The sequence below is a fragment of the Oryzias latipes genome, chromosome 15, assembly GCF_053564925.1.
Source record: "Oryzias latipes strain Hd-rR chromosome 15, Olatipes_Hd-rR_3.1".
Classification (NCBI taxonomy): Eukaryota; Metazoa; Chordata; class Actinopteri; order Beloniformes; family Adrianichthyidae; genus Oryzias; species Oryzias latipes.
Genome location: NC_136251.1, coordinates 16,997,510 through 17,012,428, shown reverse-complemented (window position 1 = coordinate 17,012,428; position 14,919 = coordinate 16,997,510). Strand labels below are relative to the sequence as shown.

The 14,919-nt window shown below is 36.6% G+C and overlaps 1 protein-coding gene across 2 annotated transcripts in view; it reads left to right on the top strand.

Moving 5' to 3' along the window:
* The window catches only part of slc8a1b (solute carrier family 8 member 1b), a 128,445-nt gene extending 116,415 nt beyond the window's left edge, over nt 1–12,030 (top strand). For both annotated transcript variants that reach the window (XM_011484260.4, XM_011484261.4), the window contains exons 10-11: nt 3,211–3,314; nt 6,391–12,030. In XM_011484260.4, coding sequence (XP_011482562.1) covers nt 3,211–3,314; nt 6,391–6,663 — 377 coding nt within the window. In that variant the 3' untranslated portion in view covers nt 6,664–12,030. The remainder of the gene's footprint in view (nt 1–3,210; nt 3,315–6,390) is intronic.
* Nucleotides 12,031–14,919: the final 2,889 nt, after the last annotated feature.

Here is a 14,919-nt window from a genome sequence, read left to right as displayed (position 1 = left end):
CAACAAAACAGAGAATAATATTTAGATTGAAAAAAAATCCTCCAGAAGCTAAAAAAGTTACCTACCTTCTTTTATTTTGTTTTTGGGTTTTTTTATAAGAAAAATGAGTTTTAAACCTCTAGGAAAACACTATGTGGTGCACACCCAACATTCAAAAGAATTTCATCTTGACTGGTGTCATGGTGGTGGTAGTATCATTATCGGGAAATTGGGCAGAATAGGATTTTGTGGATTCTGTGATGAACAAAGGAATAGGTATTAATTCAAATGTGTAAAGGTAATTCAATAATTACCTTTACACATTTGTAGAGTGTCTTTTCTTTCAGGTTTAAAAACGTAGCGCGTCATGTTTGGTGAATCTTAGCGTAAAAAAGCAAATTCTTACGAGGATCTCTGCATTTTCTGGCTATCGTTCTGGTGGCTTTCTATGACATTACTGTTGTCTTCTATTTCTTCAGTCATTTCACTTTTTGACGATCAGTGTGGATTTTAATGGGTAAAACCTCTTTTCTTTGCATGTACGCAAACATCTGCCAAAGACACTTTGTCTTAACATGCTAGATGTATTGGAATAAGACTAAAAAAGAGTCATACATGCTTCTGTGTTCCATTAGCACAAGTCTGTTATGTCAGGCTCAGGTGGTCTTTAACCTCCTTTTTAGAGAGCTTAGGGATAAACAGAACATGCTCCAGTATTTCACACACACATCCACAAAATTGTACACAGACATAAACAATTACATGACTGGCAACAGCTGAATTTAAGGAAAAAAATGCCCAAAATGCTTCTGCTTGGGAAAACACAAAACGTGCGCATGGACAAATACTGCACACAATGGGAAGACCTACCAAATAGGAAGAAAGTGCTTGAGCCTTTCAGAGCTTCTCCGTCTTATTAGCTGAGCCTCCCTGGAAGCGTTCACACACAAACAAGAACACGCTCCCACAAGACAGCCCAGCCCTAGCACTGTCGCATTACAGTTAATAAAACCCATCCTGTGCCGCAGCTCCATTGTGATTAACCTCATTTATCATGGTTAGCCTCTCTAAACGGCTGCACACACACACACAAATATACACACATACATATAGTGTATGAGATATTTGGAAATGAAATAAACAGATGGAGAAAAGAGGAGAAACCTGAGAATTAAAATTACATTTGTAAAGAAGGTTCAATTTAAACATATTTTTAAAAACATCTCTGCCTGAGTTAAGAGTGGCTATGATAATGATAAATATGAAGAGTGGTTTTATTTAGCATTTTTTACATCAGAAGTTAAATCAGCACAATTCTAAATGTTTAACTAGACCAGGATGGGCAACTCCTGGTGTCAAGTCCCGAGACACAGACACAGAAATCTTAACCAGATATCTCATTAAGCCATGCTAAACAGGTAAAGAACGGCACACCAGGTGCCTTTTATTTGCTTGAAGACCTGGCATTCTGACTTATTTGCCACAGTATTGTACTATTGTTAAACACATATTCATGAATCAAGAACATGATTTTCCATGGAAAATTTTGGTACACTTTTTGTGTCTCTGACCACAAAACCCAAAAAATGGTTTCTTGAGGTGGTCTCAGCCTTACTTAATGTATTATCACCTTGCAATTATACAGAAATTTGCTCACATCAGAGATTTGCAACAATACATCCCTGCATTTTAAGTGGCAGAGGGGAACGTTGAAGGACGAGGTCGGGAGAGAAAACAGATTGACAGGAGATTGACGAGAAAAGGGCATGGAGCTCTCGAGGGAGCCTGTCACAGAAGAAGCTGCGCTGGAACCTGTTTGACACAAACACGAAAGCCGCTGCTGAACATGCAGGCGCCCACGCACTCTCCCACTCCATCAGACTCACAGGCTCTCAACCAGTAACTGGAACACAGACACAGGCGCCTTTGCCAGCTGGTGGAAGCATGGCATCAGACTGAACCCAGGTGGCATTAACAAATACACAGACAGCGCGGATGTTGGCTCTTCAAAAACAAACTCACAAAGGCTTACAGGAAAGAAAAAAAACAATCCCAGCTTGGACAAAAGTGCAAAGGGCTCTGCCCATTGGAGAAGCTCCAAAGGGCTGTAGGGTGTGGGAGGGATTTCCTTTAAATTCCAAATAACTTTGTTTCTTTTTTAGTCTACCTGCCAAAATTCAAACACAATGAAATCACCTAAAAAAACAGGACCGATTGCATGTTAAAGGGAGAGAAGAATGCCAACCATTTGTCTACCTGTTTGCGGAAGAGCCTGTTCATATTTGCCATGGTCTTTACTGCATAGATCATAATGAAGAACATCCCAGGAGCAGGTGCTGTTTGGCAATAAAATAACCAGGAGAAATTTGAGAGGGACTGCTTAGAAGAAGGGACTGCTTAGAGGGAGCTGCTTAGAAGTGAGCCCAAGACTAGTTTGTCTGAGCAAACAGGGAATCAATCTCAAAACAATAGTAAACTTTGGATGAAATCCTGGACACACAGCCTCCCACAAAGCAACAACAACAAAAAATGAATGAGGTTTTCAATTTGGGATTCTCTGAAAAATGCTGTTTAACACATAAGTTACATTTTTTTCCTACAGATTTAAGGTTGAAGAAGTTCTGTTTATTTCAATGAAAAAATGTACAATTGTGCTATCTTTAGTTGTTTAGAAATTCAACAAGGTTAGTTGAATAATCCCTCTTGTTCGTCATATTATCACAGCTCAGGCTTGATTCAAATGTGTGTGTTTGTGCCAGTAGACAAAAGGTCACTAATTTACACAATTAATAAAAGCACAGCTTTCTAATTTAATGCTTGACTGTGAAATTGGGTTTATCTGTCATTATCAAATGATAGGGCAGTATAATAAGTCTTTTTTTATCAAATTAGTTTGGATATCTTAACCATTTAGAATTTAAGAGTGTTTTTGTTTATTCAATTTGCACTTTTCTTTCTGTCAGAAAGCAGATGTCAATGTTACTAAACAGAACAGACTGAACTTTAGACCCAAGTCAGCACACAGCTCCACATTTAGGTTTTGTTAGTTAGCTCCCATCTTTTTTTTACTTAAAAGATCATTTTGGTGCATCAGCCTACTTTGAACATCCAAAAAAATATTTGTTGGAAGAAACTGGTGAAACTTAGAAAAGCTTCTTTGTAAGTATTACTTCCTAAAAGCAAGAGCTGATTGCCTAACTATGTTCTTCCTTGCTTTTTGTTTCCAACCAGATACATTTGCCAGTAAGGTAGCTGCCACCCAAGATCAGTATGCCGACGCCTCCATTGGCAATGTGACAGGCTCCAACGCTGTCAATGTTTTCCTGGGCATTGGGGTGAGTCCAGCTTACTTAATTAGTGTTTGAATGACTGACATGTCAGTGGTTCTTGTCATGCTGTAGTAGTAATTATCTCGCACATGCAGCCATGACGGCACCGTTCAGTTGTGCATGAACGACTGTGATTGTTACAGTTAGGTGTTCAAACAGAAAGACAAGGCAGCCTCCATATGTTTTCAGCTTTGGCCTTAGACCTAAAAGGTGAAAAAATAAACATTTCTGGTTATTAGTTGAAATGTAAAAAAAAAAATCAACCTGAGACTAACATGAAAAACTGTTCCTTCTATATTATAAATAAATTACAATTAATTTTAAAGCAAAGTATGATAAAATATACAGTTATATCATCAATGCAGATCATACAAATTAAATAATGAAATTGAGAATGCTCCTCTAAATCGGTGCTACATAAAGCAACAAGCAATACAATGCATATGTGCAAGTATGTATATAAAAATGTATACATTTACAATACAGTTACTTAACAGTCTGCAAAGTCTGCAAAATAACTAAAAACATAAAATAATATATGTTTTAATATTATATTATTAAAAAAAAAAAAAAAAAAACGCTAATTTAATGTGCAAGTATTACTGCGGTGTGTCGTTTATTGCACTTAAGGGCAGCTGATGCGATTACTGTTTAAATATATTTCTGGTGTGTTTTTTTGTGTGAGCTCCAGCCAGAGGGCAGCAGCTTGAACATGTGTTGTCAGGGATTTGTGTAGCCCTTCAAAATGCTGTTGAGACAGTGAAGACTGTAGAGCTCTATCAGGGAGGGCCAGTGCCTTTCTGAGAGTTGTGAACATCCCTCTGTAGTGCCTTCTCATGTGCTGTGGTGCAGCTTGATAGCCATGAGGAGAAACAGTATGCAAACATGCTCTTAAGAAGGGAGTCAGCAGCTCTCTTTAGCTTAATTGTACCAAGGATCCTCAAAAAGGGAAGATGCTTTTGGGCCAGCTTCACAGCATTTGAGGAGCTGGAGTTCCACTGTAGGTTTACATCTGTATAGACTCATAAGAATTAAAAAGTTAGCAGCCTTCTCTTCCTGAAGGCCATGATCTTTTCCTTTTGTCTTAGAAGTGTCAAAAACCCGGTTATTTTTAACACACTACCCCATCGGCCCCACTGGTCTATCTGGAAGTATTTTTTTGAAGGTGGAGCTGAAGTTAACAAATAGCAGCTCAGCATGTCGTCTATCTGACATCCATCTCCTTTTTGGATCTGTTGGTTCTGGCTTTAAATTGAAGTGTGGAAGAGAGGCAAGATAGAACTTCGGACCCGTTTCTCAAACCACATACCGTATTTTTCACACTTAGAAGCCTTTTTTTTAATGACAGTGCGTTCATTGTGGTTGTGCTTATTTATTCCAAAGTGATTTTAAGAAGTACATGGTGCTCTGTCAAAATGGCTTTTTTTTTTTTCACAACAAGGTTAGGGACCTATTGGCACCTGTGTTGAAGTGGTGCAAATCTCTCAAATCTTGCTCCTGACTTTTTCTTTCACTGCTCTATTCTGATATATGAAAAATAAAATTAATTATTTATTTCTCCTTTGTGATCAATGTTTAAATTATTGACAGGGTTGTGAGTTAAAAAAGGCACTGTCTATACGTCACTACCAAATCTGAGTCCCTGATTGGTCAAACTTTCATGCCTGTTCACTGGGCTAGCGTTTTGTGTGTAGAGCCTGAAAATGTTAATAGAAACTTGCTTAGAGACAACAGAACATGTGAGTTTTGAACACAGTTGCCCAAAGCGCATTCATGCATGTTTACATAGTGGTCGCTTGATGTGCATTGCAGAGAGTGGTGTGAACGTAGCTTTATAGTTTGATGTGCTTATGACATAAGTACAAAAATAGACCATTCATTGACAGTGCACCTTATAACATAGAGCATCCTATAGTGCAGAAAATATGGTATTTATGAATTATTATTGCTATCATCAGCGCCACTGTTGGTGGTCTTTTCTAGCAGAGAAACAACTGTTGACTTAAGGTGTGGTGGAACAAAGAACAGTACAGCGATGCGTTAAAGATCTGTGAAATGTCTGTCTATAGGGTTCACTGCTGTCAGTTTAGAATACAGCCTCACGGCTCCATGAATGTAACAATGTTACACATAAGTTGCAAGTCTGTACTGTCTTAGATAATGTAGTACATGCCACACCCTTTGCACACTGCACACGTCTACTATTAATACATTCTTCAGTGTCACATCGGAAAAATTCGGTATTGCAATATTCAGCATTAACACAAAAACTAGGAAGTAAAGCAAAAGTAATGATATAACTAGCTCAACAATCTCAAACGATGTTTAATTCCAGCTTTCAAGAGCTTGAAAGACAATTCAAAAATGGGTAAATATCAACTGTAGTTAATCAGCATTAAAAACACTGAAAGTTAGGTGAATTTATGTGTTATGGTCTGTTAAAAGTTTAGATCTCAGACTGGGTAAAATGAAGGTAAAACTTTTAAAGAACAATGCATACGTTCATGGGATAAGGCCTTACCTTGGTTGGTTAGGTGAGAGACTACCTCCCAGGAAACTAGGGTTTGATTCCCGGATGAACAATGGCAATTACCATATCAATGGTAAGCAATTAACATCATCCAGTGAGGGCCTTTGGGCAAGACCCTTAACGCTACTGCCTACCAGCATGAATGTGCATGAATGCTCCCACTGATGGTCAGAGGAACCGTAGGCGCGAACTGCCAGCCACGCCTCTACCATCACCAAGAATGAAAAAAGGGTGAATGAAAAATGGACACATTGTAAGCGCTTTGAGAGTCTGGAAAAGCGCAGATAAATCAAATAATAATGTATGAAAATCCATTATTATCATTACCTATTTCTGAAAAAAAAAGAATATATGTATTTTTTAAATGGGATAATATGTTGTAAAACTTAAGTCATTTTGAGCTCTAAATGTTTTTACAAACTGACTCTAATATTTCAATTATAAATGTTTTTTTCTTGTATGTGTTTCTCTTTTTATCAAACTTAATTGCCATGTGACAGGAGGTGTCTTTATTTTTTTCTCATGAATATTTAATCTGTTTCTGATCAACAGGTGGCATGGTCCATCGCTGCTATCTATCATCAGAGTAAAGGGGATGAGTTCAGAGTAGATCCTGGCACGCTTGCTTTTTCCGTCACACTCTTCACCATATTTGCCTTTATCTGTGTTGCTACTCTGATGTACCGACGGCGACCAGAGATCGGTGGAGAGCTGGGTGGGCCCCGGACTGCGAAGATCCTGACCACCATGCTGTTCATCAGCCTGTGGCTCCTCTACATTCTCTTCTCCTCACTGGAGGCCTACTGCCACATCCAAGGTTTTTAAGGTGTTGTTGATGAAGGGTAAAGAATGATGGGGAAGCGAGACGGTGAGACAATAGAAGCCATGCGGCAGATTTTGAAATTTAAGGCTGTCTCATTGATCTGTTCAATCCCTACCTGTTTGCAACAAATCGAATGACAAGTGAATGGACGGATGTACAGATGAACGACTTGAAGATGCACTAAAGCAATGAAAACACAATGGAAGAAAATAAGGATGCATGGAAAGACGACAATAAGCAGAAGAAGCATAGCACCTGGAGAACTCTCAAGAAATCGAGATTTATTGGAAAAGGGATTACAAATAAATGTGTTTTTTTGCCTAACTCAACCAATCTATACCTATCTAGTTGATCTAACCCCAACCAATGATTAAAAAATATAGATGACACTGAATAAAAAATATGTCATAAGTGGTTCAAGGAAATCAAATATCCAAATGACAGGAAGTCCATAAGACACTATCAGAGCTCTGGGACAGTTTCTGTGTCAAGTGACTAAAACGTCAGTGTGTATGTGCATGGTTAGAAAACACTGACAATGCAATCAGAAAAAAATGGGAGTCATTGCCATAACTGTATAACGACAACAAACGGTGTGCGTGCTGGTATATGATGGTTCGTTTCTGTGCTTGTGTGCTGTGGGAAGATGGTCAAGTACTGTGAAAAAAAATATATATATATGCCTCTTGTTTTTACTGTCACAGCGTAAAACTAAATGTTTTCGTATTCAAGGTATTCTTAACTCTTGCTCTCCCAGATTGTAGAAACGTCAGGTTGGACTCTATTTCTGGGAAGAGAGATAAAGTGAAGTGAAAAGTCCATTGAGGTTAAATTAATTTGTAAATAAGAGGTAAGTGTACAATATAGCTCATCAGAATTCCTCCTGAATGTCTTGGTTACGCCATGCTCTTCTGAACGGGACCTCGTTCTGTTGCTTTAAACTGTAGATGTAAATGATTTTCAACTTCTTATTTAAACGTATAAGGGGATAGTGTGCTCTTACCTTTAATGTGGCCATTAATCTGGCCACTTTACCGTTCAAAACTGTTAGAACAACTCAATTCATTGCATTAACATCCAGATGAATACCATGTTTAGTTTTTAGTTGTTTTTTTTTTTTTTTTTTACATAAAAGTGCATTATCATTTGGGGAAAAAAAAATTTTTCCCCTGCCAGTAACTGATTTGGACACATCTTGGTTCACCTATTAGCTTAAAAAATTAAATGGTGTCTCTTGACATCTTCTGCTGGCTGGTCTGTGGATCAACATCCTTAAGGGCTTTGTCAAAGAAACAACCATGAACTCCTGACTCTGAAAATTGCTTTTCAATTACCAGAATGAGTCATTAAGAAGCATCTTAACAGGGTTTTGAAATGCTAAAGCCAGGACCTTAATCTAAGTTTTCTGACTCTTTGCAATCGCATTAAAAACTACATAAACCTAACAGTGATATTAATTATAGTGCAAGACCAATTATCTAAAAGGAAATAAATATTGATGAAAATATAGCTTGCTATTCCTATTTTTCCAATCAGTTCTGTTTTTAACCTCCCCTGGAGGGAGCCTTTGTTTCAGTTTATTACAAAAATCTAGCCACAGATTTTCAATCCATTGTAACGCATATTTGTTTACTTTTGTTGTAGTTGGATTGGAAGATTTTTAAATTATAGAAATCTTTTTTTTTCTTTTGTCAAACCTTAGAGACCACTCATCTGTATTAAAAAACATTTATAGGTAGGAAATATGTGTTTTTTTAAATTCATCAGCTAATATTTATTCATAAAATAAAAGCCATTAGAGAAACTGTTGTACAGTATTTCTGTTGAAGATAAAGACTGTATTGGAACAAAAAAAGGTTATTTGATCTTAAAAAATACAACCATCCTCTGCTCAGTTAAATTACAGAGGTATGGAGAGAAAAGCATATCACAGGAGGTTTCAGAAATTCAGAAAGCTTGTGTATTTGGGTTGCTGCTGGAATCCATAAAAAGCCGTTTTTCAAAAGTGAGTTCATGAAACAGTCATGTCCTTAAACATGGATAATTTGGCAGCTCCAAAAAGGCAGTCAAATGTGTAATATGAACAGATCAAAAGTGCTCTGTTCTAAACAAAATGAAGGGATTTTTGAATGAACCCAGTGGAAGTAAAAGGTCATCTTTGGTGTCAGAAAGTGGCAGTATTAATCACTGATGTGACTTCAGCTGGGATTTAAAATTATGAATAAGGTTAAATAAAACTTCTATCAGAAGTTCTGTTGGGAACCGTTTGACAAAATTCCTCAGAAAAAAGATTGTGTGGGATGGATATTGGCGTAGTGAGTTGATGCTCTTTAGCTGTGACACTGTGATCTATTCTAGGGGCAACCTGTTAAAATACTGGAACATCCACTGTCTATTTGATACAGGGCCAAATAAGGTTGTGCCGTAAATTCCTTTCAAACTACGAAGATATTTTAATTCAACACCCAATCATGACTTACTTTGGAGCTTGAATTTTCCCTCTCAGTGTGTGCGTGGTGCAAAGAAAAACTGACAGCAGTTGCTGCCATTTACAAGAAATCTGGCACTGAAAAGGTCAGTAGAGGTTGTAAAATCACTCTGTGAGCTGTCTCTGTGCACAGCTGTAATACTCATAGGCTTCTGAAAAAACCCATCCGCTAGAACACCAAGTTTTTCAGTAAGATTTTGTTGAGATTTCCCTTTCAAAACACAAGACTGACGAACTTACATTCATATGCAGGAAAAGAAGAGCCTAAATAAAAGATAAAAACCTTAAAGCCTGTTTTAACTGTGAGAAAAGTCTAGACTTGAGACTGTTAACTATTTTATTTGCTGAACTTAAAACACAGAGATCTCAGTGTACACTAACTTGCTATGTTGACATTTTACAACACAACAGTATGCAATTAATTTGGATACAAATTCCCTGCTGATGCTTTTTCTTTTAACCAATGTACAATATACATAATGTCATCTGTAAAGCAGGTTGTCTAATCTAGAGATAATCCATTGTTGATTTTTCTGTACTGTTGTCATAGACAGCTTTCAACCAAGAGTAAAGATAGACTCTGGATTAGATTGGATTGAATCGGATTGTTTATCTGGCGGAAATATAAAAATGGAATGGGATCTGATTAATCTAGGTTTAAGGTCATAGACTTTAATAAAGGAATAATTAAACTAAATTAGATAAAACAATGTGTACCAAAAACATGGGTCACAACAGCTAAAGTTCATTGTTTCAGCAGACATTTAACTGGTGTGACACAAATGCTCAAATATTTTGCCAGCTTTAAAAGGAAAAATTAGGAAACAGATTCTGCGTTCACTGCATTTTTTCGACTCACCAATGGACGACGCTTTACAGAAAAGTAGCTGTTCTACAAAGTGCAGTTTACCCCTCTTTTGCCAAAGGGAAATCTTTGTACCAACATTTGTGAACCCTTTTTTTTTTTTTTTATAAAATTCTGAAAACTATAAATATTCATATGTCAAAAACAATATGTCATGTGTTTAAAAAATAGAAAAAGCCTTGATGCTATTTACTCTTGAGTCAAATACAAACTGTATGTCCTTCTCTTCATTGGCATGAAGTTGAAAACTCTTGCACTGTAAAAACAAGAAAGCTAATCCTTGCTTGTGCAAAAAAAAGTTTTATGAAAGTAGTGCGCATACCTTTTTTAAATAAATTCAACAGTGAATAAATTATCTTATATATTGCTAAATTTGGTTAGATTTGCTTAAACTGTGCATACAACAAGATATGGATTATTTTAAAATGGGATTATGTGGTTGCAGTAATATAATTTTCAAAGGTACCATAGCGTTTTTGCTACACCTGACTTTAAATCAGTGTACCCCATGTATCTACTTTGATTATCTTGATCATACATAAGGCTAATTGCAGAACAATAATGGCTGAGGTGGTGCATTTCATTTATTGATGAATTGGGACGTTAAAATGATGTCACTCTAAATTAAATGGGCTCCCTGAGAAGACAAGAGCTTGTTAAAAAGAAGGTATTTAATTTTGCCATGACCACTTCAACAGATTATTTGGCAAAACATTCAGCAACAGTGCATGCTGTATTTTAATAAAAACAGCAGAATACAACTTTTATTGATCAAAAAGGGATAATTACTGTGTATATGTTTAACTTAACTTAAGTATATTAAGCACTGTTATAAATCGTAGAAAAATACTAAAATATGCTGTTTTGTTTTTTTTATTTGTTGATCTATATAGTAGCCATATTGATTTTCTATATCAAAATGGTGGTCTCTCTTTAACTTTTTGTAATAGAAATCTGAATTCAGACAGCTTTTCTGCATAGATTTCTAGCCTAGAATTAGGCAAATCTGACTTGCAAGAAAAAGTGCTATGCATGACAACACAATATAGCATGCTAATGCGCTAACCACCTGTTCTTGCTTAACCCCTCATGATTGTAAATACCAACTTGGCTCCTTCGTTAGCCAAATTGGGCCATTGAAAAAAAACATACTGACACTTGAATTTAGCTTCCTGCCTTGGCTGTGACATTTGAGCGCTGAGGTTTAAAATAAAGCTCATAGTAGAGCATAGCATGCTGCTGTTTGGCAAGTCTAGGTACGGGTAGATGGACTTTTTTTTCACGTAAGGTAAGTTACTGTGCTGGTGTAGGGAAGATGTTTTTGTTTTGTTTTTGAAGTGTTGCAACTTTCAACCTCTTAAGACATCATTTTGATGCAGCATAAACAGAGCCAGGTTATGTGGAAGGTGGATTGTGTTTGATGCTTGAATTGTGGTTGCTATGGTCACAAAGACGAAACTAATAAGAAAAAAGAAAAAAACAATTAAAAAACAAGTTTGGAGCTCCCGTTTCCATGCCTGTTTGAAAACCAACAAGTCAACCTGTGCTATGAAGTAAAGACGCGCCACAAGGTTACCCAGTCCACCGCTGCCCATAACCACAAAGTACACAAACAAGCTGTCGATGGCATTAGTTTGTTTTTTTGGTTTTGTTTATCTTTTTGTTTGTTATGTTTGTTCTTTATCTTCAGTAGGTTTTGAAATGAATGAGAAGACATTGCACTGGTTTTCACTGTTTTTTAAAAAGGCTACAATGTTAACGAAAATAAAATTGACAAACTTCTTTTTTAGGACAGACGTTCCTAGAGAAAAGCGATAATAATCCAGTGCCGTCAAGTCAGTTCTGATTTTTAAAGGATGTTGCTTCCAATGTAAAGGCTTTTGAAAAGTCTCTGTCTCCCTTATTATCTGTGTGTATATCCAACTGAGGTATAAATAACTGAAACACAAGCAATTAAAGTAGAAAAATGTAAGGACAATCCCTGCCCCAACCAGCCTACTAGAAACCAAACAAAAATGTCCTGGACCGAAAGAGATCTTTACAAATCTCAAAGGAACACCTTACAAGAATCCTGTAAAAAGAGATGAGAGAAGATGGTAAACGAAGATCCTAGAAGGACAAATATTAAAAAAAAAAATTACAGCCATAAATTGATTTCTTGGTCAGTGAGATTAAATGTACTCCTCCTGCTGCCCAGCATGTCTGTTGTTATGGTGTCTTTTGTGTCCCTTTGTCTTTCATCTTCCTTTTTTCCCCTGTCTGTCTGTCTGTCTGTCTCTTCTGCTGCCATAGTAAATAGGCAGTAGTTGTTTTTCTTTTCCCCCCAAAGCAGTTTTTAACCCATCTTTCCCAATGCCACATTTTCCACATTTTGGAATGTCAATGTGCTACTTGTTGACACTGTGCATGAATGATAACAAGTCTGTATATAGTTATAGAGAATCGTATCCCATTCCCATGGTGTTGACAAAACAAAAACAAACAAAAAAAAAGAATGTTGTACAGATTTGGGTTTTCCGTTTTCTTCTGTTTCAGTTTTCCGTTGCATTTTGAGTGTAAATCTTACCAAAAGACTTTGTTTTTCAATCTAAGCAAAGTGACAAAACGTTCTGTTTTGAGTAATTGCTCATCAATATTGTTTTTTTTTTCCTTTTGTTGAAAAGGCAATATCTGCTGTTATTGAATGAAGGATGAGATCTTTAAAGAGTTGTGTATCTAAAACAAATAATCTATAATGTATGGGAGTTGCATGGGGTAATTGTACAAAATAAAAAAGACACTGCTTGCTACTACTTCTTATACGTGGCTGTTTTCTCAAACAGAGGTTGAGGAATATGTACATCTAAAGGTTATTTTGTCATTAAATAAATAATAATATTGTGTATATACTGTACAGTATTAACAGTGAGGTGGACCACATAGCCATCATGCTAACTATAGAGAAATTATTCTACATATTTATTTAAACTAAAAATGAACCCTCACTACACTCAAGAATGACATATATTGCCTTTTTGGAGAAGTTTTAAACATGTCTCTATTGATCTGCCTTGCTTGTCTTTTTTGTGAACTTTTTTCCTCTGACTTCTTTGTTAATTTTTACAATTCTCTTGAAATTAGGTTTTTAAGAAGTTTTATCTGCTTTTTTTTTTTTTTTTTAACTAATTGAATTGTAAAATTCATGCCCACAGTACCTATAACGACCTGCTTTCTGTCATGGAGATCTGGTTACAAGCAGTTTTTCTGCATGTGTCGTCATCTGTCTTACTCTCCAAATAGATCATTTATTTATATTTATGTCACCATCTGTCTCATTTGAAACCGTCTCTTATTTTTCTCTGACAAATCCTCTCTGTTCATCCTTGTGTTTTGTAATCCTCCCTTCCTGCAGGACATCTTACTTAAATTCCACTTTTATTGTTTTGACTCTTATACTTTTCACATGTGGTTTAATCTTTTTTTATGTACAATAGTCACAGCAGATATGTTTGTATTAATGTCTGTTATTAGGTTTTTTTGTTGTTGCTGTTTGTCTTCTCAATTTACGTGTGCTCAGTTTTCTTTTAACAATAATTTTTGTTGAACACAAACTGATAGGCAGAAAGTTAAACGTGTGTCGCCATTAACTGTGACTGCTCGCCATGAAACATGGTACTTCTCATGAAATCATTCAAATAAAGTTTGGGATACCCTGTTTGAGATTCTGTGTCTCCGTGTCCTCTTTGCTTGTGTGGTTCAGATATTGCTGGGATTAGTGTTCATCTTGGTACATTTGGACTGGAAACCATCTGTAGATTTGCCCACCTCTAATTTTGAATAAGGATAAATCAAAACCTACATGGGGTGGAGTGTTTCCACCGGATCTGAGTGAAGGTTTTTTAAGTCCCCCTGACCCATTTTGATTGTGCAGTGAAAGCAAAATTAAAGTTTACCTCCCCGTCTGGTTTGGCTTCGTTTCACATTCTGCATTGTTAGTTGCATACCAAAGTCTAAAGTGAACAACAACGCCTAGAATTTGTAGTTCCAACAGGTGTGTGTTTGACAAGGGTATTACCTAAAATAATATCTGACCAGAAAAGGAAGAAAAAATGAGCTTGTACTCGCAAGATCCTGCTAAAAAATTCATCTGCACCTCCTTACTACACCCCATTACCATCAAGACTTGTTTCATATTTTTTCTTAATGCACTTTTTTTAGATAACCATTGTGAAGTGCTTGTTATTCTACAGACATTGCAGTTTACATTATGCATTCCTCTTAGTTTGTGCCTACTTCAACCCTGAATGACCAAGTTTCACTTGTGTGAAACACACAAAGCCCAAGCACTTGTCAAACAACATGTACAGTACTTGTTTTTCACAATAATAAAATACTTCTTTTTTTTTTACATGGTACACTAATTTATTTGGACTGATAAAATTTTGAAACATTTTAGAACAACAGACTGGAATTCTATATAGAAAAGTACATTTTTTTTCTTCTTGTTATGAATCTGAATTTATAGTTTTAGTTACCACAGCATAGCAGCAAAACAGGCCCAAACCATGATAATTCTATCCCAATATTTGACTGTGTTGTGTTCTTTTTGTCTGATATCTTCAGTGCAGACAGTAAGAGATGGTGTATTCCAGGTGCTGCTTAGGACAACCTCAAGTGTGTAGCTTGAGAATTCTTAGGTGCCAACCCACACAGGTCTTTCAGAGTCCCAAGTGTGCTTGCGCAAAACCTATGGCAGTGGTCCTGTGACCAAACTAAATGCACTGGCCCACTGCTCCTGACCAGGACTGGTATGGAGTGGAGTAGTGCTACTGGGCCAAAGTGTTGACACAGAAAACTGCTGGGTTACCATTAATTCTCCTCTGCAACAGCTCTGTCCATGCATTAAATAGGCAGGACTTTCTTGGC